The sequence below is a fragment of the Melozone crissalis genome, unplaced genomic scaffold (genome assembly GCF_028551555.1).
Source record: "Melozone crissalis strain CALT ecotype California unplaced genomic scaffold, PUWL_Pcris_2 ptg000107l_1, whole genome shotgun sequence".
Lineage (NCBI taxonomy): Eukaryota > Metazoa > Chordata > Aves > Passeriformes > Passerellidae > Melozone > Melozone crissalis.
In genome coordinates, this window is record NW_026535884.1 from 3,659,814 (window position 1) to 3,684,516 (window position 24,703).

The 24,703-nt window shown below is 47.0% G+C and overlaps 2 protein-coding genes across 3 annotated transcripts in view; both read right to left on the reverse strand.

Moving 5' to 3' along the window:
• Positions 1-112: 112 nt before the first annotated feature.
• LOC128947633 (probable glutamate receptor) lies at positions 113-12,594 on the reverse strand. 2 transcript variants are annotated; one of them, XM_054291973.1, is made up of 11 exons: positions 12,500-12,594; positions 10,888-10,977; positions 9,245-9,276; positions 8,210-8,269; positions 7,312-7,491; positions 5,702-5,928; positions 4,935-5,032; positions 4,258-4,475; positions 3,513-3,738; positions 2,856-3,103; positions 113-1,585 (listed from the first exon to the last, which is right to left on the reverse strand). In XM_054291973.1, exons 2-11 carry the CDS (start codon positions 10,958-10,960, stop codon positions 1,484-1,486), a joined length of 1,464 nt encoding a protein of 487 aa, XP_054147948.1. In that variant the 5' UTR covers positions 10,961-10,977; positions 12,500-12,594; the 3' UTR covers positions 113-1,483. The 2 variants fall into 2 exon arrangements, with proteins under 2 accessions (XP_054147948.1, XP_054147949.1); XM_054291974.1 differs by having other exon boundaries at positions 10,888-10,974; positions 12,500-12,586.
• A 1,969-nt stretch (positions 12,595-14,563) lies between these two features.
• PLCH2 (phospholipase C eta 2) overlaps positions 14,564-24,703 on the reverse strand; it is a 46,549-nt gene continuing 36,409 nt past the window's right edge. Inside the window, exons 21-22 of the mRNA XM_054291915.1 lie at positions 21,586-22,633; positions 14,564-17,908 (exon numbers count right to left, since the gene is read on the reverse strand). Of these exons, the coding sequence (XP_054147890.1) occupies positions 16,179-17,908; positions 21,586-22,633 (2,778 nt within the window). The 3' untranslated portion in view covers positions 14,564-16,178. The remainder of the gene's footprint in view (positions 17,909-21,585; positions 22,634-24,703) is intronic.

Sequence of the window (24,703 nt, forward strand, 5' to 3'; positions counted from 1 at the left end):
CAGCAGTGACACAGCACCTACCACATCGTTTTTAACTGCTAAGTGAACCTGTTGTTGCATTTCCTGATGTTGCATTTTCAGCTTTTAGACTTACCTAAATCTCTCCTGCTCTGTGCAGCTCAGCTGATGGAAGGGCTGATCCACCTTCTCACCCCACAAACACTGCTCAGGCTGTGACTGAGCCAGGGCTGTTGCAGTCTGAGTTAAGGACCAGCCCTGGTTTCCCAACACCTGGAATTCCTAACCCCTTGTTTGTTGCCATTAGGAGGAGGGACCATGGAGGGAGTCCTGGAAGGATGAGGGAGGGAATCCTGGAGGGATGAGGGAGTCCTGCAGCTGCACTGAATTCCCTCACAGCAGCTGAAGCTGAGTCTCACTGAATTCTCTCCCAGGGAATGAGCAGTGCTGGGTTCAGGATCACCCATAACTCCCTATCCTGAACTCCCCTGGTTTCTGTTCCTTTCAGTTTTCCCTCCTGGGACTGACAAGGATTGGTGGTTTTGTTCCTGCAGCGCAATTGCAGCCATTCCCAAGGAACCCAGTTTGTTTTTTCCCTCCTTCAGCTGTGCAGTTGATACATGGAGTGATTTCACCACCAATTTGCCCTGACACTTAAATGCCTCAGTCATCCCAGCTCTGAAAGGGAAAGCAGCTTAATGAGGAAGGTGTTTAACATGCAGCTGAGAAAACTGTTCCCCTGAACTTCAGCATTGTTTGAGAGCAGGAGAATGATGCAAAACACCCTCACATCTCCCCTTGCAGGGGAGCTGGGGCTCTGCTGTGTTTGACTCATCCCCACATTCCTTCCCTGCTCTGGGACTGATGGATTTCCACTGTCAATTCTTGGGCAACAAGAACAAAACATTGTCACTCCTGTGCTGGGATGGGACAAAGGACAAGCCCTCCTGGCATTTCTTAGCTCAGGTGCCACCTTGGTGGCAGGAGCTCCTGTTTTGGGGTGCAGGCAGGGCCTGTTTGGGGTTACACAGCAGCACTGTCAGTTCTGATCCAGGAATTGCCTTCCAGGGACCAGCCCTGCTGCTCAGGCAGGGCAGGGTGAGGCTATTAAGGGCTGCAATGCTTAAGCTGCTGTTCCTGATTATGAGACAGACAAGAGCTTTAACGTTCCACGACTGTTCCTCACACAGGAATTAGTGGCAGAGGCTTCACATTAACCTGTCCCCAGTCACTTCCTCCTCCAGGCCGTCATGGACTTACAGGGTGAACTTCAAACCTAAACATGGATCCACCATCCTGGCCAGCTCTGCTCCAGTTTATCCATTTGTCACAGCTCCACTCTACCCCTTAGCAATTTAAATTCTTCCAAGCCACTTAATTTCCTGTGTCTGCAGCTCCACCACCACTCCAGAAGTGCTGCGTGTGTCTGTAATTAGCAAACTAACACTCTAGGCTAGCAGAAAAACGTCTTCCTACACTGATACAGCTCCTAGGACATGGCACAACCCTAGCACAGCAAAAACCCTCAAGCATTTGCCTTCCCTGGCGTGTCCTGGCTTTGTCTGGCAGCTCCTTTTATGCGTAGACGAGTGCAGATTTCTTCTGTGAAAACAGAGCAACAAGATTTCTGAAAGAGAAATGGGAGGGAAGGCTGTGGGTGGTTGTTCTGTGGAGCCATCCTTTCCAAGTGCACGTTGGGAGGGCTGGAGAGCAGGAGCACCAAGGGGCACTGGTGCAGTTTCACTGTGTGTGTGTTTTCCTTGTCTAATGACTAAAGAACAGCCAGCCCTGGGAATAAACTCATTAAGGATCATTTACTGTCCTCCCTAACACCCAGGGCAGTGCAATGCAGGTTGGCTGACTTGGGAGTTCAGAGAATGTGATTTAATTTGGTTTTTGTGGGGGGGGGGAAAGGGGTGCTAGGGGTTTATTTTATTTCTGTATATTACATTTATGCTGTTCAGGTCACAAGCTCGTCCCACAGCCCAAACTGTGAGATTTTAGCACTTTAAGGAGTAACTGCACTGCCTCCCCTCACCCCTTGCACAGCTTTCCTTAGAAAACCAAGGTCAGGGTGGAAATGCTGGTGCAGGAGGGACGTGGGGAGGCAGGACAGGAACTAGGGCCCGCCTTGGGGAAAGGAGGGACACAGGGAGACAGGACAGGGTTAAATACAGGAGCCAGGGCCCACCTTGGAGGAAGAGGGGCACAGAAGGCAGGACAGGACCTGGAGCAGGAGCCAGGGCTCATTTTGGTGGAAGGGGTGATAGAGGAACACAGGAGAAGGTGCAGGGCCCACCTTGGAGAAAGGAGGGACGTGGGGCAGGATGGGACTCAGAGCAGGAGCCAGGGCCCCCTTTGGAGGAAGGAGGGACACGGGGACACAGGATGGGGCTTGGAGGAGGAACCAGGGCCCGCCTTGGGGAAGGGAGGGACACGGGACGGGACAAGGTGCAGGGCCCACTTAGGTGTAAGGAGGGACTCAGGGGACAGGACAGGACCTGGAGCAGGAGCCAGGGCCCACCTTGGCAGAAGGGGGACACAGGGAGGCAGGACAAGGTGCAGGAGAAAGGTGCAGGCCCCACCTTGGAGAAAGGAGGGACAGAGGATGGGGCTCAGAGGAGGAGCCAGGGCCCACCTTGGCAGAAGGGGGACACAGGGAGGCAGGACAAGGTGCAGGGCCCACCTTGGTGGAAGGGGGACACAGGGAGGCAGGATAGGACCTGGAGCAGGAGCCAGGGCTCATTTTGGTGGAAGGAGGGATAGAGGAACACAGGACAAGGTGCAGGGCCCACCTTGGTGGCAGAAGGGGGACACAGGAACACAGGACAAGGTGCAGGGCCCACCTTGGTGGCAGAAGGGGGACACAGGAACACAGGACAAGGTGCAGGGCCCACCTTGGCATGCGCGGCCGTGCGGCGGCTGCTGCTGGAGAGCTCGGCCAGGGCGGCGAGGATGCCGAGGGCGAGGCCGATGCCCAGCGTGAGGAAGAGCCCCCCCAGGGCCGGCGGCTCCAGGGGCCCCCAGCGCTCCCGGCTCTGGCGCAGGCAGCTGCTCTCCCACCATTTGTTCCTCAGGTAGTCCAGGTCCCCCGACTCGCGCAGCTTGAGCACGGCGATGGACAGGGGCTTGGTCCAGGGGGATGCTTGGGGAGACAGGAGAGAGGGGAGGATGGCAGAGCCCCCAGCCATGGTTTAGTTAAACATTGCTAAAGGGGGCAGAGGTGTCACTGAACACAGCCCTGCCTGCCAAAGGCTTCTCCTGGCTAACAACAATCCTGCCCTGGCCACAGACCCTGCCCTATCCACCTGTGGGATAGGGGCAGAACAAAGGTGCTTTGGGAAGAACATGAGCAGACTGTCCCCTGCTCCGCATTCCTGGGGCCAAGGCCACCAGGAGATGGAATATTTGTGGATTAAAGTCCAAAATGAGAGCCAGTGTAACTCCCCACAGAGCAGTGACCCCGCCACGCAGCGTTCTCAGTCTGGTCACCCTGACAGCAGTGCAGCCTCTCCCTGTTGGTATCCCAGAGAGCAGAGGGGACAGGGACTCACCCTGGGTGGTGGCAATGCCAAAGCCACGGGCCCCGATGACCTCGGGGGCCCTGATGAGGTTGCAGTGGCGCGCGGCCGCCAGGTCCTGCGAGATGGACTCGCCGATGAAGGCGTAGTTGGAGTCCATCACGCGCTGCACGGCCTCCTGGTAGGTCTTGACCAGCACGTGCTCCCTCCTCTTCTCCATGTACTCGTAGATCATCTGGTGGATGGGGTTCTTGGAGTTCTGCAGCACAAAAATCCAAGTGTCAAACTCAAACATCGAGCCCAAGTGTCAAAAAATCCAAGGGTCAAACTCAAGGGTGAGACAACCACCAAAAAAATTAAAATCTGCTTGTATGTGCAAGGGTTGTAAAACAGTTTGGAGAAGAAGAGCATTTAAACCATGTGTGAACCCCTGCAAGAACAGATTGTCCCCAACACTGGGGACATGCACAACACAAGTGTCACAGATGGCACTAAGGGGCACAAGGGCAGCCCCTGAAGGGTAGAGAGATTTTCAAAGGAGAATTCAGAATAAAAATAAGAATTCTGTGCCTGCTTTCCTGTGAGAAGAGGTGGAGGAAGTGCTGAACAGAACAATAATCAATAATAATAAACAATATTATTTGAAGTATCCCAGGAAAACTGAGGGAGCCAACTGTGACGAGGGTGCTGTAGGGGTTATAAGCCCTGAGCTGTGAGACAGCCCCAGCTCAGCACTCCTACAGCCCCTGTGTGTGGGCACAAGGAGATTTCTCTGCACCTTGAAGTAGTAGAAGGTTGAGGAGCCCTCCAGGGTCCCAAACTCCAGGTTCCTCTGCTTGACCAGGTCCTCGAAGGTCTGGATGGGGAGCTGCTCGCTGCCGGAGCTCAGCAGGGCCGTGAAGTTGGCGATGTAGGCGGCCAGCAGGGCCAGGGTGAAGAGCCACCAGACCACAGCAATGACCCTCACCGACAGTGCCTGGGGCCTGGGGGTGGCACCTGCACCACAGGGAGCCAAAAAATCACATAAACCACACAGGAGGGGATGTGGGGCCAGAGACACACCAAGAACTGCAGATCCACCAGCATGGGTTACAGAGTTCACTTGAAATAAAGGCAAATTGCACACCCTGCCTGTAGCTACACAGAGTCTGAACCTGGAGGGTCCCTCTGTGCTGCTCTGGGCAGGGCTGGAGCAGCAGCAGTGGCACAAAGCTGCACAAACAGCTCCTCTGTACCAAGCAGCCCTGCCATGCTCAGCTGGGCATTGCCCCAAGCAATAGTTGCCCTGAGCAGAAAATATTCCCCAACCAGAATCAATGACCTGTACAAGCCCAGCGGGTCTGTACTCACACCTTCCCAACCTGCTTTACTGCTCCAAGTGTCCCTGCTAGGACACCTTTCCACCCCAGTGTCACAGAAGGAGCTGGGTGCACCATCATCATCCTCCCAGCTCACCCTGCAGGGCCAGTGCTCCTGCTCCAAACCAGAGGCTGTTCAGGAAGGTGAAGTGGTTCTCTTCATTCTTTGGCTCGTTCCACTCACAGGGGCTCAGTCTGTGGGAAAATGACAGGGTAAAAGACATTCAGAAGGAAAAAAATAAAAATAATCCCCATCAAGAGATCTGGTGTTCCTCACGGGGAGATCCCATTCATAATGCTGGCTTAATCTGACAGGGTTTAAGCATTCTTAGCCCTTGTACTAGAGCTGTACAGGAGGTTCCTCAGAGCAAAAGGAAAAAAAAAAAAAGCAAAAATCCTGGGATTTTCTGAGATGTTCATAGGTGAGAAAGGCACTGACTTGAACACAATCTGTGACAGAAATGTGTGATGGTGTTCACAGGGGTCTGAGGATGAGGGAAGAGATGAGGATCTGACTCCATGTTTCAGAAGGCTTGATTTATTATTTTATGATATATATTATATTAAAACTATACTAAAAGAATAGAAGAAAGGACTTCATCAGAAGGCTGGCTAAGAATAGAAAAAGAAAGAATGATAACAAAGGTATGTGGCTCTGACAGAGAGTCCAAGCCAGTTGACTGTGATTGGCTATTAATTAGAAACAACCACATGAGACCAATCCCAGATGCACCTGTTGCATTCCACAGCAGCAGATAATCAATGTTTACCTTTTGTTCCTGAGGCTTCTCAGCTGCTCAGGAGGAAAAATCCTAAGGAAAGGATTTTTCAGAAAATATCACAGCCACAGAAATGCATTTGTACCTGGCGACAAGGAAGAGGCAGAAGCAGGTGAGCAGGTAAGCAAACAAAAGAGCTGTCCAGGTCTCCTTGCTGAAAGGGGACAGGAAGTGGAAGAAGGACATGTCCTGCGAGGCCGTGTCCTTGCGGAGCAGGATCCCGATGCCGGTCTGCAGGAAGGGGGTGGTGAAGGACACCACCTCCTCCCTGGCTGAGGTGACAGTCAGGGGAGCCACTGCAATGTCAGCTTCCTGCCAAGGAGACAAAAACAGTCAGCCACCAGCCCAGGGAACATTTCTGTCCCTCAATCATTTCTGTCCCTCGAGCAGGTGCTCCCCTGGCTGTGTAGGCAGATGCTCCATTATTACAGAGCTCCATTATTACACTTAGAATTTCCTAATATTTTACTAGATATACTTTTTTGTAACTTAGAGAGTTATTTTAAACAAGCATTAATACACAAACCATTATTCTAATTGTCCTTACTTTTCGATTTCTTATACATTTTTTCTACTGACAAATCTTACAGTTACAGCTTAGCTCTAATCATAGTTCTACTGGCTCTAAAGCCTGCCTTTTGCAGCTTTCACAAAACCCTTTAATTTTAAAGATTCCCACAGGAATGGCATCACATCTCCAGGTCAACAGCCTTGGGATGTGACCCCCAAGGAACAGGACAGGTTTTCCATTAATATGTACTTGTATTTTTGGGTATTCAATACTCTTATATACTTATAGATAAAAGGACTCTGTAATCACCTATAAATTGCAGTGTGTGTTTGGGAGTTATCCCACAATAAACAAACCCTTTCTAACTTTAAACTGTCAGAGAGTTTTTGGATATTGGTACTAGATCAATGTCCATATTGCAAATGGGATGTACCAAAGTTATGAATATGCATTTATATTCTAGTTATTCAATACTTGTATAGATAAAAGGACTCTGTAATCACCTCTAAATTGAGGTGTGTATTTGGGAGCTGTCCCACAATAAACGTACACTTTCTAACTTTAAACAGTTAGAAAGTTTTTGTCCATCACAGTTGGATATGGGTACTAGATCAATAGCCATATTTTTAATAAATCACTGTTGAATCTGAGTACTAGATAAACATCCATATCTTCAATAAATCACAGCTGGATATCGGTACTAGATCAGCATCCATATTTTCAATAAACCACAGTTGGATATGGGTACTAGACCAACACCCCTTATTTTGAATAAATGGTTGGATATGGGTACCAGATCAGCATCCATATTTTCAATAAACCACAGTTAGATATGGGCACTAGATCAGCATCCATATTTTCAATAAACCACAGTTGGATATGGGCACTAGATCAGCATCCATATTTTCAATAAACCACAGTTGGATATGGGTACTAGACCAACACCCCTTATTTTGAATAAATGGTTGGATATGGGTACCAGATCAGCATCCATATTTTCAATAAACCACAGTTGGATATGGGTACCAGATCAGCATCCATATTTTCAATAAACCACAGTTGGATATGGGCACTAGATCAGCATCCCTATTTTCAATAAACCACAGTTGGATACGGGTACTAGCCCAACACCCCTATATTGAATACCCCACCCCTGCAGGTGCCTGGGCCCAGGCTGCCCTTACCCTGCGGAGGATCTCGCCGATCATGCCGCTCCAGTTGCCCCCGGCCGCCACGGCCCCGTACTGGCCGTCGCCCACCACCCGGACCCGGTACTGGAAGCGCAGCATCCCCGCCAGGGCCGCCAGCAGCTCCATGCAGTACCCCTCCAGCTCTGCTCCCCGCACCATCACGTAGGGATCCTCCTGGGATGGAGGGACGGACACACAGCCAGGTCAGCCCAGGGGGATTCAACCCGGCCTTGGTAAAACTGTCTCGATATTCCTCTCCACTTTTCTATTTTTAAATATTTTTCCCTTTTTTTTTTCCTTTTTTTTCTTTTTTTTTTACTTTTTATGTTATTGATATCAACATTTTCCAAGATTTTTTCCCTCCCAAAATTCTCAAATTCCCAAAGTTTCCCAGAATTCTGCAAGGATTTTTTTGGATTTTGGGAACTTTTGAGACGTGAAATCCATGGAAATTCCCATGGTGGCCTCAAACCGGGGGTTCAGTTCTCATCACAGCGTCCCCCAAAAAAATTCCAGAATTCCCAAAAATTCCTGACCCCCCCCCTTTACTTTTTTTTTCTTTTTTTTAAAATTGATATCAACATTTTCCAAGATTTTTTCTCCCTCAAAATTCTCAAATTCCTAAAGTTTTCCAGAATCCCAGAAGGATTTTTTGGGTATTGGGGATTTTTGAGATGCGAAATCCATGGAAATTCCCAGGGTTGCCTCGAACCAGGGGGTTCTCATCACCGGCCCCCTCCAAAGAAAATTCCAGAATTCTCAAAATTCTCGGAATTCCCAAAAAATTCTCCACCCCCCCCCTTTAGTGAAATTAGTGTCCTGACACGGTTTTGGGTGGGAAAAGGGGAATTAGCCCAAAAAAAAGCTGCTCCCTGCCCTGTCAGGGCCTTACCAGGATGGTTGTGACAGTCAGGGTTGGAAGTCCCTCTCCTGTTCCCCGAGGGTCCGTGCCCTAAAAAGCAGAAATTGAGGAACTGTTGGGTTTCAAGGTTTTTCAAAGTTATTTTAGGGTGACCTGGGAGGTGCAGGGGGGTTAAACCAGCCCTAAACCTGCAGGGGCTGCTGCTGTCTCCTAATTAATAAATCACAGCGTTTCACTTCATTGCCTGCTGCAAACAAAAATCGCTGCAAATGCTGCTGCACATCTTCGGATGGTGCGTGCAGCCTCCCCAAGAGACCAATTCCTGCTGCAGACAAAAGAATTAGCAGCCAATTAAGGTCTCATTAGAGAGCAATTCCAGGAGACACAGAACAGTTGGAAAGCTGAGAGGAGGAGGAGGAGGAGAGGAAAAGTGGATTCATTTGTGTGAGTTAAAGATACATCTTCCAATTTTACATTCACCCACTCCAGAGGATTCCTCATCAAAGGCACTGCAGGGCAATTGAAGTTTTTTCTAGTGAAGTGTCAGATTTTGTGGGGTTTGTTGGTCTTAAATGTGTCTGCTTATTGGAAATTACAGGGTGATTTTTCTAGACAGAGAAAGGATGTATGTATGCGTGTGTGAATACGTAAATATATAAATATGCAGTACAAAACGTGCAAAAGAAAACTCTGTCCTTCCAAAGGATCTTGTTTAATTCTCTCTGTGCAATGGAAGGGTTTGAGGGATGAGCTTTGAGTGGAAAGCTGTGATCACAAGTTCCCCAACTCTACCAGCCATGAAGACAAGGGCTGCTGGCAGGTTTTTCCCTGGGGCACAACTGAATTCTGAGCTCTGGATAAAAAATTCAGTCAAAAAAAACCCCACAGAAACAAACAAAGGAAAACAGCACAGAGACACAGCCAGCCATGAACAGTGTACTTAAAATAATAACTCTTCAAAGATTAAAATATTTTACATTCTGATCACTATTTCTGAATTAAATATGTAAAATCATCAGCCCCACGCCTTCGTTAGTGGCTCTGCACTAATGAACTCAGACATACCTTACTCATAGCATCATCATTCCTCCCAGCTCCTGGAAAAACACAACAAAATCAGATTGGTGTGGGGTTTGTATTCACAGCTCCTCATTCCACAGTGCACTGAAATAATCAGAACAGTCACCCCCAACTCCCAAACTCCCTTTGTGTCCTCCCCCAGGACACAAAAGAAGGCAGAGACAGCAGAGAGGGGCTCAGGAGGTTCTGGTGTCACTTAATGGTGTCATTGATGTCCCTCACCCTCTGAGGGGCTCCTGCACAGCCAGTCCATCCCTGAGGAGGGGCAGCACCAGCTCCTCTTCCTCACACAGCCCAGACCTTCCCCCTTTCCTGCCCAGCCCCATCTTTCCCTCAGGAGAAGCCAAAAGTTCCTCACCACCCACTTCCCACACACTGATTTTTCTTACCCTTCCTTTCCCCTGCTGCTGGCAGGTTTTGCATCTGAGATGCAGAATTTAAACCACAATTTTGTCAATATATTGCTCATTAATTGCCCAGGATGATTTTTCTAGAATCTGCTTAGCATTGCTCCTTGGACTTAGAGAATTCACAGCACAAAAGCCAAAAATCCCTCAAGACAAATTTAAAAATGCAGGATGTTTTCACTCTTTCCAGCAAAAGCTGTGAGTTTTTCTCTAAATATAACAGCATATTCATTCATTATGTATTTATTTCTCCTTCTTTGGTGTTGAATTTTCTGGCCTTGCGCTGAACTCCACATTATTGTAAAACAAAACCTGTTTTTTCCCTCTCCACTACACTTCTCCATGGGGGCTGGAAATCTCCACAAAGGACTTCTCTTGTCTCCCTTTAGAAACCCTTTAAAGCCAGCAGCAGCTTTTGGAGGCCCCGTGGGGTTCCTTGGAAGGCAGCAGGGCCTTCTGAGGGCTCCAACTCCCAGCTCAAAGCCCCTTTGTGAGCCCTCCTGAAAGGCTCAGGGGTGATGGGGCTGCAGCACCAACCCTAGGTCATGGCAGGGACAGAGCCCAGCATCAAGGATTCTGCTGGGAATCCTCCTGGAAATCCTGGGAATCCTCCTGGAATCCTCCTGGAAATCCTCCTGGGAGGCTGCAGCAGCACAGGACAAGGGAAAGGTTCATCCCTCCCTTCCCCATTGGTTGTAGGAAGAGACTGTGGCTGTAAAAAATCAGATTTTTCTCTGCTCCTGCTACCCTGGGCTTGCCCAGCCTTCCAAAGGGAGGCTCCTGCTGGATTCCTGAGGGAAAAGCTCCTGGCACTGCTCAGGACTGGCCACCTCCTTTTCCCCTCCATCCTCAGCACACCTTGCTGCAGTTCAAGGGAGCATAAACTCACATAAATGCAGCTTTAACCACAATAACCACACCTAAACACACCCCTTTTCCTTGTCTTTTTTCATCTTCCCCCATCTCTGCCATCTTTTAGCAGCAAAGACACTTGGGGACATCAAAGACACTTGGGGACATCAAAGACACTTAGTGGCACTCACAAAGTCCCAGCCACCAGGCGAGCCCTGGGGAATTTCTTAATAACCCATTTGAAAGCAAATTCTGAGATTAGGACAAAATCCTGCAAGCACTGGCAGGTAAAAACTGAAGGATTAATGATTTAAAGAAGAATAAAAGCAGGTTTGGGTGCAGGCAACACTTTTGGATGGTTTTCCTCACCTGCCTGGCTTGATTCCCTCAGGAGCAGCAGGACTGTGAGCACACAGATTGTGATGTGAAGTGATTTATCCATGGGAGCAGAAATTCCTGCTGGAGGTGAAAGGCAAGCAGTTAAACCTGGTTCTACAGTTCCCCATCACCTGGCTGAGAGCACTTTGTGCTGGATTTTCTGCTCCTTTTTCTGTGGAGCCACAATTCCAAATGAAGTCTCCAGCTGAAAACAGTCACTGCTGAGCTCAGCCAGAACAAACATTAAAGAAAGGCTCTGGTGAAGTCCCCACTGCAGCAAAAAGGATGTGACAAACCTAAAAAAGGGCATTTACCCACTGGTGGTTCTCTCCCTGTGGGTTTTCCCTCAGGGAATGGGCAGGAGAGGAAGCAGTAGCAATATTTTTAATGGTATTTGTTGTCCAACAAGATACAGGACACCATTACACCAGAAATTATAAAAAATAAATTAAAAATGCCCAAGAAAACTTATCACTCATGACAGTGTGTAGGCAAAAATATACTACATGTGGCATTACTGGCAAACACTGGATTTAGTGATTTTACCTCAACAGCTTTTAGGAAATTTCCCAATCCTGCATCCCATGAAAACTCAGCATTACAGCTCAGCACTTTCCCTCATTCATTTCCCCTAATGAGAGAAATAACTCAAACCTCCACAGGAGGCTCTCTCCAGGTTAAATTTCAATGCTGATTTTGTTGTTGCTGCTGTTAAAATTTTCTGCCAAATGGGAAAATGTTGATCCTTGTGAAAGGATCCCAGAGGAGAGGGCTGAGATCTGATCTGATCCCACAACACTTGTGGGAAATGGATTTGTAAGGAATTCTCAAAACCTGATAGAAAGCTTACACAGTCTTGTATATCTGTATGCAAATACTGAGATGAGGTGTGCTGATTTAGGAATGGAATAGAGATGACGTTGTTGAGAGAGTGAACTAGAAATAAATTTCAACAAGTTTCAAAATACAGCCTTGCAAAAAGACCAGATATTTTAGAGAATTAGGGCTGTGAGAGATGCATTGTATTGTAACCAGGAATTGGGCTGGCTTCTGATGGAATGGTGTTGAGTTTTACATCTCCTGTGTCTCACAAGAGACTGATAATGGAATAAAAACTTTTAAAACACCTCTCAGTTGCCCCATCTCTGTAAAAGCTGAGAAAACCAACAAACGCTCACTTTATCCTACAACTGCTTTTTAGACAAAGTAGTTGCTGCTCTTGGCTGTTGCCACAGCAGCACAAAAACTGAGCAGCTTCAACCACGGGGAAAAAAATATAAAAATTGAAAAGAAGCAGCAGCCTTCAGGCAGAGCTGTGCTTTTCCTGGTAGGTTTAGCCTCTAAATTCCTGCTCCTTTCCTCTTACAATTTGGTATATGCAACAAAATTAACTTCTGTTTCAAGTGGCCTCCTCTAAAAAACCCGAACTATCAGAGCTGGTACTGATGGCATCACCTCGCACAGAAAGTTGTTAAACACGCTGCTTATCTAAAAGCACAAACAGGGTACAAATGTGGGTTAAAAAGCCATGAAGGAGCCGGTGGCAGCGGGCTTTGCCCCTTGCCAGAAGCAGAGCACGAACTGAAGGCGGTTTCTCACTTACAGCGACTCCCTGGGGCCGTCTGTCTGTCCGTCTGTCTGTCCGTCCGTTCGGGATGCCTGGCACAGGAGCGAGGATCCTGCAGGTTTGGGCATCCCGTGCTGGGTTAAATACCCGGGAGAGGAGGAGGAGGAGGAGGAGGAGTGGCTCTAAAGGTGCCAGCTGGACCAGGGGACACCTTCGGGGGAAGGAGGAGACCTCACCAAAGGAGCTCTGGAAGCAGCTGGGTCCCACAGCTGGATGCTGCATCAGGACTCAGGGAATTCTCTCTCTGTCCTGTGGAGTTGCTGTAAAATTCCTCCCTTTGGAGCTGTCCCCAGCAGCTGTGCCCGTTTTCCTGCCTGTTGGTCACACAGACAAAATCAGCTTTGAGAAACACAATTGAATGTTCATTATCACAATTGAATGTTCATTATCAGACCATAAATCCACATCCAGTCATGGCCAGTACACTGCTTGTGATCTGGAGACTTTGGATTTCAGATTTTACCATTTAATGAACTGAAATGCACATCCTGGAGTCTCAGGGTGCACAGGAAGAGCAGAAGAATGAAGAGCAAATCTGTGACCTTGTGCTGACTTAAATTCCAAATAATTCTTAGATGCTGGGATAAATTCCACTTATAGGAATAAATAAATACATGATGAATAGTCAGTCTTACCTAGTGTCACAAAATAAGCTGTAAAAGTGGTTGCTATTAATTTGGAAGCAAGAGGGCAAATTTCACTTGTACCCTAATGATTTAAATCCAGACACTGTTGGTTAAAATTCTGAATGAAGGTAAATGTTTTAAAGTGATGCTGCCTCCTGTGAGGGGCATTAATTTAACAAGTGCTTAATCAATTAAAGATGAAAATAATCTGATTGTGAGACTCAGCCTTTGAGAAGACACAAATAGTTTTAAACATTAACTTTCCAAAGCTGTCAAGTTGCATGTACTCGACATTAAAGCTGCAAAAGCATTAAAGTTACAAAAGCAGCGATTCCCTGCAGCTTTTCAGCCCGAAATTAAAGTATTACATGAATGATTTTTTTCATCCAGAGAATGTTAATGAAACTTGCTTTGTGCTGGGACACAATGGGAGGCTCCTCTTGGCAGATCCCATGTTCTGCTGCAGCTTCACCTCCCTCCCTTCAGAGCCTGCAGTGATGCTGTGGGGTCACCTCAGTGCACATCCCAAAGTTCTGCTGCACAAAGCTGCCCTGGGATCTGATAATGGAATAAAAAAATATTACTCCGTTTAGGTTGTTATTTAATTCTAATTATGTCCATCTAAAAAAATTAAATATCTCTTTTTTTAAAAAATATAATTGAAAATTTTGCATATCCTGCAGACAAGCTGGGCAGATCTGAGCCAGCCTGGAAAACTGAGGGAATATTTTCATGCTGAAGGGAATTTTAAAAGATTTAATCAGGAAATTTAACCCCTCCAGCCCCATTGCTGTGTTATGGTGATAACACAGTCAGCCTTGCATTTTGGTATCTCAGAGTTTCAATTTTGTTTTGGTAGCTCAGAGTTTAAATTCTTGTGGCCAAGGGATTCTAAAATTAGAACCAAGAGCCCCTTCCCACCTGCACAAGTGACAACCCTTCCAGGAGGAGTGTGAAGGAAGCAAAATGCACTTTCACTGTGCACTTTGCTGGGACAGGAATAGAAGTGATTTTTCAATCCAGTGACAGGTGAAGAGCAAAAATTGAGCTGCAGCATTTTCAGGCAGACTTTAAACCCCCTCAGTGATGAGACAGGGCCATCTGTGTTACTTGTACAGCTGCTCCAGGATGGATCAGCTCCTTCTGTTTGTTTGGTTACTAATTCCACCAGTTGCCCCAGAATTTTCATCCTGCCCCAGCCTCTGTGCTGTGTCTCACACCACACAATGTCAGTCTCTTGCACAAATTCTGGAGGACCTGAGAAAATCTGAGTGGGTCTGCTCTGGCTGCCCCTCTGAAAAAGAGTAAAATTAAATGTTATCCACAAAGGAAGCTGAAAAACAAAGCAGACAGAATGAACCATGTTTGTGTATCACAGACCCCAGTGTTGTGTTATAGCTAAAGAGTCACCAGCTGGGAGGTTAAATATGTTTATTTTAGTAGTGTAAGGTGGTTTTACAAACAAATTCTTAAATTTCGCAATATACACAAAAGAATCATTACAAAGGCAAAATATCTTCTCAATAATAGGGACTCTATGCAGCCTCAAATAAAATTAAACCTCTGTTTCTCTTTAAAATGCATCTCAGTAAACATTCTTATCCATCACTGATAAACTGTACATCTATAATAAATGACATCATAACTGGGGATGGGGAGGGACACATGACAACATCCCTAAAAATAAAAAGTAAAAAAAAGGGGGGAGGAAAAATTATTACTCTGTTTAGGTTGTTATTTAATTCTAAATATGTCCATCTAAAAAAATTAAATATCTCTTTTTTTTTTTAACATATCATTGAAAATTTTGCATGGCAGTGCAATACAGAAATAGTAAAATTCATCCAAAAAGTGCTATGTACAGCAGCATTGTTAAAATAACATAAGAAGGGACAGTGCTGTTTCAAGAAAAGACTAACATGCTTCCCAGTCATTTCTGAAGTAAAGTCAGAAGATATTTCTATTTTTAGCCATTCCCTTCTCTCTCCTGTCTCAATTCCCTCAGACAATGCCTTGAGACAAGGAGCAGTCACAGTTCAGGTCCAGGGTGTGCATGTGTACATACATGTGCAGACATATCTTTGCATACACACAGGTGTATATATTTAGATATTTATATATATATATATATAGATATATAAACAGGCTGGGTTTATAAAAGCATTGCTTTGGAACAGGAGAGCTTTTCTCCAAAGAGAAAATATGGATTTTCACTGAAATAAGCAGGTCCACGATGGAAGATGGACTGTATCTACTGCATTATTAATTCACACCCTCAGAGGCCTCAAACTCTTCCAGAAAATAAAATGTGATTTTAAGTCCAGCCGCCTTACATGGATCCATGATTTGTAAGAGCAAAATTCGCCTTAGCTGTCGTTAGCATCACATTTAGCTATTACACATCAAGGTTACTATTGTCAGAAGAATTATTGAAATTAGTAAAGACCAAGAGCAAACTGCAAACCCAAGAAGTGCTCACACACAGAGGAGGCCTGATCGGAGGCTGGGCAAAGCTCAATTAAAAATGAATCCTCATCAGTTCCTTTGGAGTTGTGATATCAAGCACCCTTGGCTCAAGGGAAGGCCAGGAAGCACAGGATTATTTTGGGCCTCTCAGGTTTTGCTGTGCCAGGAGTGCCAGCAGTGCCCAGCGCTGCCAGGGTCACAGTTTGAGCACAAAGAACACCTCGGTGTCGGCCATGCAGTCGGGCCCAGCCAGGGCCAGCTCCTTTGGAGTTGTGATATCAAGCATCCTTGGCTCAAGGAAAGGCCAGGAAGCTCAGGATGTTTTGGGCCTCTCAGGTTTTGCTGTGTTTTGCTGTGCCAGGAGTGCCAGCAGTGCCCAGGGTCACAGTTTGAGCATGAAGAACACCTCGGTGTCGGAGGCACAGTCGGGCTGGGCCTTTGGGCGAGGCCACCAGGGCCATTTCCTTTGGAGTTGTGACATCAAGCACCCTTGGCTCAGGGGAATGCCAGGAAGCACAGGATGTTTTGGGCCTCTCAGGTTTTGCTGTGCTTTGCTGTCAGGGTCACAGTTTGAGCATGAAGAACACCTCGGTGTCGGCCGCGCAGTCGGGCTGGGCCTTGGGCGAGGCCGCCAGGGCCGCGTGGGCAGCGGGGTCGGTGCAGCCAGCCCTGCCCACGCTGCAGGCACCCTCGGGGTTGCCCCTCTCCTCGATGGGGCTGCCCCCAAGCTGTGCCCGGCCCTGCAGGCGCTGCCTCTCCTGGGCCTGCCGCGCCCTGTTGGCGATGTAGCGCACGCGGCTCTGGCTGCGCGAGGACGAGCGGCGCAGCAACCCCACGCTCTCGCCCTCCTCCTCCGACTCGCTGGGCTCCAGGCTGATGGGGGAGGTAATGTCGTTTTCCTGCTGGAAGGCCGTCAGCTTCTTCAGCTGCTCCGTCAGCTCGTCCCGGGACTTTGCTGAGGACCGCAGGCTGGTGGAGCGGCGCTGCTCCCGCATGGAGCGCGTGACGAAGCTCCTGCTGATGCTGCGGTATTTGCTTTCAAAAGTGCACACGATGTCGTCAGAGGTGAGGTCCCCGAGGCTTTTGGACTTTGCCTGGTTATTCCCGACCGTATCATGCGCTTTGGATTTGTTAGAGGACTGCCTGAGACTCTCCATGTAGAGCCTGCTCCAGGTGTGCCTTCGAGGGATGGACGAGAAGGCGTCCTGAGGGCTCCTGGCCAGGGGCCGGGGGCACAGCTCGTCGGCCGGCAGCTGGCCAGACCTCAGGTTGGGGTTGGACTTGCTCTTGCTGACCATTGGCATCTCATTGCTGCAGGTGGTGGCGGAGCGGGGCCGCATGCCCTTCCTGATGGCCAGGGGCTCCAGGCTGTCCTGGCGGATGCCCAGGTCCGGGAGGCTCTTGCGGGCCAGGCTGGGGAGGGAGAGGTCGATGACGGTGTCGTTGGAGGACATGCTGGACGAGGAGGACATGCTGTCACGGTGGCTGGCACAGTCCAGCTTGCTCCAGATCCGGTCATTGACAGTGGCATCAAAGTACACTTCAGCTGCTGGAGACTGGCTGCTTGGGATTTTTATTAAGGCTGAGGAGTCTGATGTCTTCAGTCCTTCACTCTTTACACTTCTTGCCAATGTGTAAGAACTTGTCTGGGAAACAGAGACAGGGAGAGGCTGTGCAGCCCAGACTTTCTGGGGAGAATCTGCCTGGGGGCTGTTACTGACACTGCTTTGCTGGGGTGGAACAGCTGCTGCACCCGGGTTTTGCCCTTTGCATTCAGAGGTGCTTTTTGTGTCTGCTGATACCTGACCTGGTTGGTTTTGCTTCTGGCAGTTTCCTACAGGTTGGCCAGCACCGTGATCTGCTGCCTCCACCAGCCTGGCTTTTTTGGGATGTGCTGCTGATCCACCCTGATCTTCAGCCTCACTGCTCTGTGTCCAGCCATTTCCTTCTGTGGGACATCCTGCCACGCTTGTCCTCTCATCCTCTGGGGCTACCAAACCTGTGTCAGCTGCTCTTGGGACATCCTGCCCTTGGTCTTCTGCAGCCAGATTGGTTCCTTGTTCTCTGGAGGGTAGGGGCTCTTGAGGCTGGTTGGGTGTTCTGCTTCTCTCTGATGGAGCTGCAGTGGAATGGTCAGAGCCAGATCCTTCCTCAGAGTCACTGTAAGGGGCAACGGGCAGGGGGAAGAGAAGGCTGCAGTCATGGCCCTCATTGGCAAGGACAGGCTCTTCTGTGATCGTTTCTAGGCTGCATAAAGAAGTGACTGACCTCTGCATGGAGAAGTGGCAGACATCTGCTCGGGAGGCACGAAAAGAAAAAGAAACAAGAAAAACAGAGATACAGGGTTAGTTATCTCTTACAAATGCGTTATGCGTTACCATTTTGTTCTCAAGGTACAAGTTGTTCATGTTAATAATGATTTTAAAAATAACTTGAGATTTCAAATGCCTGGCCAAAGGCAGCAAGACATTTTGCACATTCAGTTTTAGCTGCACAAAGCCCTGTTGCTTCAAGAAATCTCAGTCCATGCACAGCAGCACCATGTGACTGTTCTGGTTTTCTTATCAAACAACAACAGTACCCAGCAAGTTCTGCCCTTTATGACCCCTTTTGTAAACCAGCTTTTCTTCCTCCACCATCCAGCACCACTTGATTTTCAGTTTTCCTTCCTTCCAGCACTCAGACAGGTCAGGGTATCAGAGCACAACCAGAGCATGTACAATGATCAAACAGCACTTTGACCAGCAGATGTGATCCCAGTGACCAACCACTCAGAAGAGAAGCAGCACAGGACTTGTGGAGCAGATTACAAATGATCTGCAGACAGTGGAATGTTGGCAATGGGACTTTTAAAAACAAAACAAAAGCTTTAAACAGACTTTGTTCTTCCTAAAAAAACTTGATAATTTCTATTTCAAAAAAAAACCAACTCTGCAGACAGATGAACAGCAGGCTGTGAGTGCAACCCTGGAGAATCACTGCAGCCACCAATTACCTGGAGAAAATGCTCCATTCTCTGCAGTGTTTATCACCTGCACCCCAGGAGCCAAAGCAATCATGCCAAAAAGATGATTCCCCATATCTCCAAAGCACAGTGCAGACATGCATCCCAGAACTAACAAAGCACCACCAAGCCAGACCACAACCTCAAGGATACAGGAGCAGGTAATTATGGGGCAGCAAACAGGGAAAAAACAGGAGTACAGGCAACAAGGTGCTGGAATCAGGGACATCAGCAGACATTACCTTTGACTTGCTTGTCCTTTCAGTTCTTAACTAGAGAGAGAGAGTGTGCATGTAGAATAATAGGACAGAACAGAGGAAAAATCCAATTAATGTAGGGAAGGCAGGTGCAGATAACAGGATAAATTAGTGCTGAGGGAGGGATGGGAGACATACAGGAATATTCACACATGGTTGTAGGATCCTAAGAATTTCTGACCAACCAGAGCACTCAATGGAATCCACACATGGACAGATATTAAGTTTAATTTTTTTAATCATAGAAGGATGGAAATATTTGTTGGTGTTGAAGGAACACACTCAACTGGATGGGGCAATGGAATCACAGAATCACAGAGTGGTTTGTAATGGAAAGAACCCTAAAAATCATCAAATTTCAAGTACCCTGACATAGGCAAGGACATCTTCCAGGCTGCTCAGAGGAATCTAAACTCTTCCAAAGCCCTCTCCTAATGGAAAGCATCACTCCCAGAACCTGCCCAGAGAATACCAGGATTTCCAGCCCAGTGCAGAACTAAGGGTGGGAGCAGCTCTGCCCTGTCCTGCATTAGCTGGGAGTGCTGGAAGGGAACCAGGCACCTGTGCCCATAACCCAAATCCAACATTCCATAACCCAAATCCAACATCCCATAACCCAAATCCAACATTCCAGACTCTCAGTGCCTGGAGAAGTGTCAGGAAGGGCCCAGAGCTGATCAGATTTATAAATTCTCCTTCTGCCCATCCAGCAGCATGGATTGGGGCACACTGGGAAGGGAAATCCCTGAAAAATGTAATTTTGGGCCAGCTATAGTAATAATAAATATTATAAAATATATTCATATTATATATTACTTTAAAATATAGATTTATATGTTTATATTTATTTATATGGTGTATATTTATATATAACACATATTTATATTGTTATATATTTATATTATATAAATAATGGTTATTAAATATATTTATTTAATGTATAATAAAGGGCCAGCTATAGTTCCCTGCCCTATCCCAGGGCACTTCCCCCAGCAGAATGCCAATTCCCAAGTGCTGGTTTCCCTGGTTTCCCTGGTTTCCTGGCCCAAGGCATGGCCTTGCAGGAGTTTGGGAAAGGGAGCTGTTTGTGCAAACAGAGGGGCTGTCACTGGACCAGCAGCAGCCAGTCCAAGGCACCATTTCACCATTTTAAGGGTTTGCTGATTCCATGCTTGGGAAGTCAGATGGATTTAATCAAATTTCAAGCATATCACAATATTTGTTTTGTGACTTGGGGGGCTGGCAGGGGAGCTGGCACTGGTAATGGGAAATGGTTTCATATGTCACAGTCCTCAGAGTTTGTGAAAAGCCCAATGCCAATAACTTAGGCATAGAAAGAGTTCTGCTGCTTTGGATTAACTGCAAGTCAAGGGAACCAGCAAATTTCTCCCCTCCCATTGTCCTGGTATTTTCCTAAAAGCCTGAAGCAGATATTGGAAAAATATGTTTTAAAAAAAATGGTATAAAAAATAGAAGATAAATTTCAGAGACACCCAACCATATGAAATTGGTCAAATAAATAAAATATCTCAGATTTCTGTATGAGGTTTTCAAAGAAGCCCACTACAGGTGGGCAGTCAAAATCTGTTATTAAAAAAGGGAAAAGCACCAAAATCACTTCACTGCTCCTGAACATGTAATCATCAGTGTCCAGATTTCTTGGACAATTAACAAGGAGGGTGATGGATTTGAGAAGGAGCTCTTGCAGTCACAGCCAAAAGCTGCATCTCCTACTTTCTCCTTACAGTTCTGTGAAGCAGAACATTCTTATCAAAATCTCTTTCCTTCCGTCCCATTCCTGCCAAATCAGGAGGAAAAATGCCATTTTTCTTACTAAAATGCATCCTTTGCCTCTGCTTTGATTTCCCATCTCTACAAACCCCCAGTCCATGGTACAGGGGCAGCCACACAGCCCCAGTTTGAAACAACCACAAAATGCTGCAGCTTTAGGAACTTCCCTCTAAGTTTTGGGCACATTTTGGGTGGCAGCAGGGAATGGCAGGAGTGCCCCAGCCTGGCTATGCCAGGGAGCAGCAGATCACACACCCTGCCCTCAGGCCAGGAACAGCACAGCACAGCAGAAATGTTTGCACACACATTTAGGAGCAGAATGAGCTGCTCTGTTTATAAAATAAAATAAAATAAAATCTCCTGAAGAGAGCAGAGAAATACATCCAGTAATTCCTGGACTGACAGCAGTGATTTTGCAAGATCTTTGAGGAGGGAGCAGGATTATTGTTATCAGAGAGCACATTAGACATCATTCCTGATGTGGTTATCCCTCAGTGGAACACAAAGGTTGATAATGGAAATATTGTTTGTTGATGTGGGTTTTCCATATTCAATCTCACTTAATGCTCTGGTTTGGATCTTAAAATTTACTTAGTATCATACCACAATCACTACGAAAATCAAGGAAACAAAAAGCCCTGAACAAACAACCCCAACATTTATGGACTACTGACAGTGCCACTACTGCAGATGGTTAACTAGGCATGGCAAGGACTAAGCTAAACCAGACACGTCTACAAAAATGAAAATAAAAATATTTATGCAGATTTTTTTTCTTCTGTCATTGCCAAAATTAAAAAAAAAAAGACTTCTTGACAGCCAAACAACATGGAGGAGCTTCTAAGTAAGGATGCTATGCAGAAGCTGAGACAATGTTGTGATCTACAGTGGAGAAGGGTGAAGAAAATCTGGTCTTACCAGTAAAGAATATAGGGGATTTACTTCGAATTTCCTCCAATTTTTGAACGAACAAGGCGTTCATTTCCCTCTGGAGGGTGCCCACTTGCCTTCGAGAAGGTTCAGCCCAGTGCTTGGGGAACTCTGGGCTTCCAAGGCTTTCTAGACTGCTGGAGTTGGAGGACACAGAGCCATTGCTGGCTGCAACCAGGTTGACAGTGCTTCCATACTTGCCACCAGAGTGGCACTGCCAGCGCTGCCAGGGCTGAGCCTTTATCCCGTGGCCCTTAGAGTCACCACTCGTCTTCCCTGGGCTCACAAAGGCCTGGCTGCTCCTCCTCAGGTCACCTGCAGGTCCAGGGCTGCTGCAAGGCTGCAAATCTGACAGCGGCCTGGGCTGCCCCCTGACCACCCAGGTGTGCAGCTCTACCCTCTCCTCCGCACTGCTGCCCTGCCCGGCCTGCAGGGGCTCTCTGGGCCTGCCAGGGTGGTCACTCCACGGCCCCTCGGGGTCAGGGCTCTCCTTGGAGCCAATCATGCATTTCATGCAGTTGGTGGCCACTCCGATCCTGCCCGAGCTGTTGATGGCACAGCGGGCGAAGACGCTCGGCTTCTCGCCCAGGGGCTCCTGCAGCCTCACCCTGTGTGCCCTGGGCAAGGGCTCGCTGAAGGGAGCCCCGGGGTGGGCACAGCTCTGCCCTGGCCCCTGGGCACAGCCCTGGGCCTTACCTTTCAAGCCCTTGCCAGGTGCCTCCCCACCGGCAGCGTCTCGGGGAGCTGGGGACGGGGAAGCGCTTTCTGGCTCTTGCACAAAGCGAGGCTGGGAGGCAGCTTCCACTTCCCTCCCTTCTCCAGCCCCTGCAGAGCTGCTGTCCTTTGTGTCAAAAGCAATTTCTGGAAAGCCCTTCTTGTTCTTCTTCTGGCTCTTGGTGGGTGCACTGGCCGTCCGTCTCAGGATGTGGCTGCTAAAGGAATGTTTGCGATGGAGCTGCCCAGCAGCATGACTGTCCAGAGAGGCCTGCTTTGGATTTCTGAGAAACAGCCCTTTTAGACCTAGAGCTTGTTTGGCCTGCAAAAGAAATAAGAAAAAAAAATATATTTTTAAAAAAAATAAAAAATATATATAAAGGTCCCTCATAAAAAATACAAGTCTCTTCCTCTGAGCACAGGAACTCATGAGCAAATATCGCTCACACACACTTTCCTGATATATTCCTCCCATCAGCATGAGAACTAAATAGGACAGGCATTAAAAATGAAAAAAAAAAAGTCACTAACAGCAGCCTTGCAAAATAACACATCTCTTTTTTTTTTCTCAGCTATGTTTTTAGATAACATTTTGCAGCCACACTTATCTCTGTATTTGTCATCGTTTTCTTTCTAGCATGTAATTACTTACAACATCTACATAAACATTAGAGCTATTGAAAAGACAACCAAAAAAAAAAAGGAAATACTTCTGTCTACAAGGCTTTCATTCTGAAAGCTGAAGAGTTTCTCAGTTTCACCCAAAGCAGATATATTTAAAATTCCTGCTGTAAATGCATTTTCTAGGAACTGTTGGGAAATAAACACTGACCATAAAATAGAATATTTTTTTCACTATAAAGGAGATCTACACTCGAATTGAATTGAGCTCTGTCATGAATAGCAGTTAAGTATACACACACAAAAGATCATGGAGTATTTCATTTTCTACCTGTGTGATTACATTTTGGGGTAATTTTTCCTACCATACAACACTTATCCCAAGACACTGGTGTATGTGTTCAGCACTGAGGAAACACACTATAAACAAGGGAAGTTAGTCAGTGTCACATCACAGTTCTCCACAGCCTTCAGTAGTTATTTAAGCATTGAACACACAAATTCACCATCATAAATCTCCCACCACCATACAACTGATTTACATTTCAATGAGACAGAGTTCCAGCATTCCTGCAGACATTCCAGGTGTATTTGCCAACTTCCCAAGCCCAGGCTGATGCCTGACTCAGCGCTGGTTTGCTCTGAGCACTGACATCACTTCAGGCACAGAAAGGAATTTCTCTTTTAATCTGCTTCTCCCCCTTTGCTCTCTTTATTTCCCAGCTGGATCAGACTTTTGAGCAGCTGTAGCATCAAGAATGAATAAACCCAGGGTGGATCATGACTGAAGTGCATTTTAGGAAGGCTGTGACAGAACCTGACCAGCAGCCACGCTCGCTGTCGGTTCCAGTTCTGCCCTGTGATGTCACATGAGGTCACATTTCTGCAGTGCCAAACAACGGCACAGAAGGGTCTCATTTAAATTACAACGGGCTTTCACCCCAAAATAAATATTTGAGTGCCTGCTTGTGCATTTCCAGTGCTGCTGTGCAGGACTTAGTGCAGATGTTGGCTGCCCTGTGCACTGAGCCTGGGCCAAGAGCTGATTTTACCCCAAGCTGCCATGTGGGACCAAGGTTTATTTGGCTGACACAAGAACCAGTAAAAGTGTTTATAATATTATTTTTTATACAATATTTAGTCAATTATAATTGACTGAAGTTTAGTTATCACATGCCAATCTCCAGTGTGAGTAGAACATTATCAAAAATTACCTTTTAGATAAGATAAAAGATAGTGGGGTTTGATTTTTCCCATGCAAGGCAAATATTAAATATTGGAAAATCTTCTTTGATAGCCAGACTATTGAACAGTCTGCTTGGATTACTGGGAGACAAGTTGGCAAGTACATGAATTTATTGCTATAAAAATCAGACAATATAAATATTTGCAAAACCCAGAAAAAATTGTCATACAAACAACACAGACAAATAATATCCACCAAAAAGAAAGGGGAAGCACTGATGGAATGGGTGGCACGCAGCGCAGGGCCCAAGGTGTCATTCTGGCTAGTTTGCTGCAGCTTTGTTAAGCTGGACACTGTTGCTTGAATCAATGGAGTGATTCAAGAACACAAGGGCAGATTTGATTAACTTAGGGGGCAAAGAAAAGTTTTAAAAGAAGGAAAAAAATAAAAGAGAGCAGTTTTGAGGGAGATCCAGGACACTGTGCTTTCCTCTCCCAGCCCAGCTTTTACAGGGCTGTTTCACTCTGGAAAGCAGACTTGAAAAACAGCACAAGAGGCTTTCCCCCAAATTTAGCAAATGATTCA

Excerpts from the sequence above, each read along its gene's own strand:
- LOC128947633 (XM_054291973.1), bottom strand. The coding sequence starts at position 10,960 with ATGGATAAATCACTTCACATCACAATCTGTGTGCTCACAGTCCTGCTG. Across the intron at positions 8,270-9,244 it reads ATGATGATGCTATGAGTAAG|GGCACGGACCCTCGGGGAAC; the intron begins GTATGTCTGAGT and ends TCTGCTTTTTAG. Across the intron at positions 1,586-2,855 it reads GCACGGCCGCGCATGCCAAG|AAATCTTGTTGCTCTGTTTT; the intron begins GTGGGCCCTGCA and ends TTTCTCTTTCAG.